This window comes from Eucalyptus grandis, chromosome 3 (genome assembly GCF_016545825.1).
Source record: "Eucalyptus grandis isolate ANBG69807.140 chromosome 3, ASM1654582v1, whole genome shotgun sequence".
NCBI classification, from domain to species: domain Eukaryota; kingdom Viridiplantae; phylum Streptophyta; class Magnoliopsida; order Myrtales; family Myrtaceae; genus Eucalyptus; species Eucalyptus grandis.
In genome coordinates, this window is record NC_052614.1 from 12,998,621 (window position 1) to 13,004,620 (window position 6,000).

At 40.9% G+C, this 6,000-nt stretch overlaps 1 protein-coding gene and 1 pseudogene across 1 annotated transcript; both read right to left on the reverse strand.

Annotated features, from left to right (window-relative positions):
• Positions 1–1,545: 1,545 nt before the first annotated feature.
• Positions 1,546–4,892, reverse strand: LOC120291651 (annotated as a pseudogene).
• Positions 4,893–5,517: 625 nt separating this feature from the next.
• Positions 5,518–6,000, reverse strand: LOC120291652 (protein SRG1-like). The gene has a single exon (XM_039309318.1). It carries the CDS (start codon positions 5,998–6,000, stop codon positions 5,518–5,520), a length of 483 nt encoding a protein of 160 aa, XP_039165252.1.

Here is a 6,000-nt window from a genome sequence, read left to right on the forward strand (position 1 = left end):
GAAAGCAATATTTCTTCTCGTTTTTAGGCGAACAGTTTCTACGGCTTGTTATATTATTAACAGAATATTCTTAAGACCTATTACGGAGAAAACCCCCTATGAGTTGTTCAAAGGAAAAAGCCAATTGTTTCTTATTTTTCGTGTATTTGATTACAAATGTTTTGTCTTGAAAAAAGCAAATGATCGAATTGGTAAATTTGAAGAAAAATCAGACGAATGAATCTTCCTTGGATATTCAACATCCAGACAAAGCTTACAGTATACAACAAGAAGACTCGATCTGTGGAAGAGTCAATGAATGTCAAATTTCAAGACTCTACAAAATCAATCGATCAAACTCAACCTAAAGAATTTGAACCTACTCTCGGACTCTACAAAGTCTACTTCCCCAGACGGCTCGAGACTATAAAAGGATAACAATGAACGAATATTGAAGAATCAAGCGAAGAAGAAGTTCGGCTGGTCAGACCAACCAGCAGCGGAAGCACAAGTCTAGTCATCCCCAAAGAACTCATCATTGGTAATATTGATGAAAGAATCCATACAAGATCAAAAGCATGAAGAGTCTAGCTTTGTGGCTCTTATTTATGAAAAAAGAACCAAAAGTATATAATAAGCTTTAATTGATGAAAGCTGGATTGAAGCTATACAACATTCGAAATCCAATTGAAAACGGTCCTTTAATCCCACAATTTTCTTGAAACCAACTTCCATTTGATTTTTTCTCGGTATCTAATTTTCTGGATGAATAAATTCAATTGAGGTCAATTTGAAATCGGAAAAAGCCCAAACGACTTCCATTCACCGATTCCACTTGCACCGGATGTCAAAAGTCTCTTCAAATCGGCCAATCTGAATTTCCGTTCATTTTCATATCGTCGACCCGGTTTTCATAAAAATCCCGAGCACCGGAATTTCATCAAAGGTGAGTTAACGTTCTCGGAATGACTCATGACACGACGAAACTTCAAATTTCTGAAATCAAATTCAAATTCGCAGTTATTTTCAATCAAACGCACTTTTAGTGTAACTTTACCTACCGGGTAGCTCTCCAAGAATTTTTAGTGCAATTGACCCATGGTCGATTTTCTTCAAACCACAATGAACCCATTCGACACATTGAAAACTCTCAGTAGCTGTGAAAATCTCAAGATTTCAAATACGAACAAAGGGTACCCAAAGCAGTAGAAAATCGGTTTAGTGTCGTTCGAAGAAATTTTGCAATCGGTGGAATCACCCACACTTTGATCACTATCTCGGTCGGAATCAACCTATCCCCCATCTCGATCGATTTTTAATTGTGTCGCAATGACCCTTGCAAACTAGCACGGTCGAGCAATCGATTCACGACCGAATCATCAAGTCTATTGCATTCAAAATCCCTTAACGGCTTCACTGATAGGTCTCGGTTATCTCATGAATGGCCAACTCAGAAAAAACTATAATCGTGCCGATGAAAAGCCAACTTATCCAATTGAAATCATGACTGGAAAGGCGGATATCACAGCAATAGAAACTGTGCAAATTGTATATTTCCTCCCTTAACTACAGATCAAGAGAAATCTCTTCCTCATTCGAGTTACTGCAATCACCATCATAACTTAATTCATTGCCAATAGAACTAAATTTGCCAAAACATTTGCCTATAGCTTCATTAGATCAAGGTATCATTCTGCTATAAATTTTATCGGATGAAGTATGTAGTATTCAGATTTGAACTATCCTGCTCAATTTGATAGCTTTTTCTTTTTTGGTCGAATAACTTGATAGCTTGGAGACATCTTCCATTGTGCAATCACCATGCCACTGTGACCATTATGAACTTTTGAACAAATAAAACGACGTGGGACAAGCATACCAAATCAAGACTAGGCAGCCGAGAGAGTCCCGGTGTCACATCAGGCACGAACACTGCGAGGTTCAGTTGAGTAACAGCAAGAGTAGAGTGCTATTGTTCATAACAAGCATCAATAATATTCAAATAAAACCAAATCAAGGAGGCTTCTTCACAAAATTCCGATTATCAGGCCAGATTGAGCATCTATTGAAGACCTAATATAAGTTAAGTATGTACCAATCGGCAGAAACCATGGCCTCTTCCCTGGACAACTTCTGGTGCTAAATAGTCCGTCATTCCACATATGGTAAATGCTCTCTCACCAGACAACTTCTTCCCAAATCTGAAGTCTACCACCTATGCGAAAATGCAATAAGAATTCCAAAACCACTCCTTTAATGAAAGAACATGAGATTATCTTCAGCCCGGTAATTTAAGAGCAAAATTTCCCCAGAAAAACTTGCTGACAACACTAACCTGTATATATCCTGATTGGTCCAGCATTAGAACATCAGGAGACACAGCTCTGTAGAGAACACCGTTCTGAAATTAGACAGAAAGTACAGTGAAAATGATATTTGACAACTTCAATAAACAAATTAGGATATGAAAGAAGTAAATAAAAATATAGAAGCTGGTGTTTTTAAAAAACGGCCAACCTTGTGGAGCACTTCCAAGGCATTTACAATGGAGCGCAGAACCTTGCAGATGGATCATCTAGTGGTGTGTGTAGTATCGAAGCCAAAGGACACGCAAGACAGGTATTTAGCAGTATGCCAGCTTCTCTTCTATCAGCAAAGTGCATAAAACTTGTGGCACACAAGCTGAAGGGCTTATATTCTTCATCAAATTCTTTTCCCTTAACACTCGTCCTTCCTTTCCAAGTTGTTTGACCTTCTGCTTCGAAAATCTTTTTAAACTAAACAAACTTTCTGGAACAAGATAAAATTATCAGTTACTTTTAAGTTTACACAATGTCATTAATGAAAATTTTCAAGATCTCATATATTGGTCAATCTGGACAAAGTGAAACCAACACTAAAGACATGGGCCATCTAGAGCCAAAGAGTGAAGTCGTGACATAATGTAGACAAACACACTAACCTGATTCATTTAGAAGTACAAGCCCAAGCTCACCGCAGTCAGTAGAGTACAAGCACTTCTTCCACTCCTACATAGATAAAAAGAATAATCTAAGACAATTTCTATCAATTACTTAACTTTTTTTTTTTGGAGAGGAGCAATTTCCATACCAAGCTAGAGAGGTCAACTTTATCTAAGGCAGAAACATGGGTATTTTCAGTAGTGTCATTGATGAAGTCTGGGTATGATCCCTTTCCCTGAATCATTGAATATCAACTGTCAGAAAAAGAAGTGAATTTTATCAGACAAATAAAGATATATATAAATTCAAATTGACAGTTTCTATCCCGTAGAAGTTATGCCCCTTTCATTTAATATGAATCAGTGAACTTCCAAAACAAGATATGACAGCCGAATATAATTTCACAACTCACTTCTGATAATCCTGAGATAGTTTTGCAAGAGGACCCACCACAGAGTCAAACTTTTCCTTCGCCAAAATGGCACATTTGACATCACCAATGGCAACTGCACTAACTGAACCAACTTCTTCACCAGAAGCACCCATTCACCAAAATAACTTGCTTCATTCTTCTCCAATGATATCTTTGGACTGCTCTCTCGATTATCCTCATCCTCTACATAATCACATTTGAGACTGCAGATATTAGGACCCTTAATCATCTCAGGGTTGAGTGATCTTCACTAGTCCCTTCTGGACGATATATAGCCCGGATGGACCTTCATTCTACAAAAGAAGTTTAGCAGAGACATACGAAGAGAGCAGACACAGCCATGATGAACATAAGTCTGCAACAAAAGCAATCTTTACCATATCAAATATTGTTTGCCCATCAGAAAGGAGACTTCAGAAAGAGAATCTGCAACATGACTAAGCTACAATATGGTTAACCTCGATAGAAGATCCACAGACCTAAGCAACTTCAATGATGACAGATTGGTAGAATTCTGACATAGAATCTCTCGAAAATCTTCTCTCTTCAGAGCCCACAGAGTTCCATTAGTGACGGCTCGAACAGATGCCTAGAGTGGCTTGTTATACCTGTGATGACAGAATTTTGTTAAGGACTTTTTGGACTAATTATCATTTGTGACTGATAGTTGACTTCCAACGGTCTGAGAACTTCAAGAAATCAAGTTAATATAATAAAAATATTATAAAACTAAAAGAAACAACAAAATTATATAATTTTACCAAACGCGGTTCTTTCTTGGGAGTAGAAATTTTGTGCAGTTACCAAGCGCGTTCTTATACTCATAAGTTTTTCGGGAATAGAAAACAAAATACTATTTCTATTCAAAATTATTCATCGGAATAAAAACGTTACTAAACGCGCCCTAAGCTACAGAACAGCAACCAGCCCCGGACGCAGCCTTCATTTTTGGCTCTACTAAGTGTGCAATCACCTTCGACCAATAAATAAATAAAAAACTATGCAATCGCCGGTGTGCCAAGACGCCTCAGGAAGCTCACGGGAGGATTCGCTTGTCTAATTCGGGCTCAATCGCCTCTTCATGCGGAAGCCCTTGCGCTGCTTGAAGGCTTGCGCTATGAAAGATTGGAGAAGAGAGAACATGGGCAGAGAAGTCTCTGTGGAACTGGAGTCTGACGATTTTCTTTAGTTCAGTCAGTCACGTGTGAAGACCAAACTCCTTGGGATGTTGGAAGTACTTGCCAAGATTGTCGGGCCACGCTTTCTTGTATGACTTTTTATGTTTAGCCCACTGCTCTAGGTCCCAAAATAAAGCAGCGGATTAGATCGCTAAAAGCAAGATATCACGGAGCTCTTCCTCAATGCTGGGTTTGCAGCGCGCGCTTTCCACGCCCCTTTTGGATGTTTGTGTGTTGAAGCCCATTTGGATTGTTCCTTCACTTTATCTACTTAAAAATGAAATGGAAAATGCATTTTCGCCCCGAAAAAACCACCTTTGCCATCGCCTGACCTGCCATAGCGCCAACATCACCAGCGACTCGCCACCAATTCGTTGGAAAAGGCGAGGATGCCAAACTGTGTTCTCCCGGCAACATTGCGGTGGGATGTAATTTTCATTTTTATAATTTGGTTCCGAAAATGAAGAGGAATGTCAATTGGGGCTATTACGCTAGTGCACGTATGAAAACAAGCTGGCCGTCTCTCCCTCCGGCGACAACATCACGTAGACTTCTGAGGAGAGCGTAGAATGCAGGCGAAGATAATACAATATAGATTTGACCTACGGATGACGTGGTAGATATAATCCAACGAAATGTTGAAAACAGCGAAATGAAATTTAATATTAACCTAGAGACGCAAAGAAGTTCACAGATTAAGATTGAAGACCAGGAGAGGCCACGGAAGCGCTTCCTAGGCGGCGTGTTCCCAGTAAATTCAGCTCCCTCCCACTCAGATCCTCCTGTCTGAAACTTCTACTGTCTTATTGAAATGTCGGGATAGGGAGCAGCCTCAAAGCATCTTCACGACTCCACGATCCAAGAAAGAAGATGAAAGGATGAACACATCAGTTCAGCGTCTACAGCTTGAGGCTGTCAATGAAAGAACCGCATCAAAAACTGCGGCTATAGGCGCATAAATTCTTCAGAGCTGGAGAGGGTTTGGAAGATAGGGGGAGCCCGGTGGCTGCGGGAGCTGTGAAGGTCCAGCCGGAAGAGACGGGCTGGGATTGCAAAAGGTTGCTATGGACACCCTCTCCTTCTCTTTGTTCACCACCACTCTGTGATCAGGTGCTCTATACGTGCCATTGCTGTAAACCTCCACCATGATTTGGCCTAAATTCACGACGATGGTGCCGGGAACGGGCGGAGCTGTGACCCAGCGGTTGTCCTTTCTAAGGACCTGAAGGCCAGCGCGTTGCCGCACTCCGTCAACAGGGTGATCCCGTGGCGTCGCGCATGCGGCGTCATGCCCTCTTGCTCTCTCGGGTTCCGGGCACGCTGGGTAGTAAGTCATCCCTGACTGGCGACCCGCCAGCAAAAACTTTCGCCAACGAGTCCAGTTCCTCTTCATGAATTCCCAACGCCATTTCCAATATGCTTCGCTACCACCTGCCGGTTTCCTCAT

Excerpts from the sequence above, each read along its gene's own strand:
- LOC120291652 (XM_039309318.1), bottom strand. The coding sequence starts at position 6,000 with ATGAGGAAACCGGCAGGTGGTAGCGAAGCATATTGGAAATGGCGTTGG.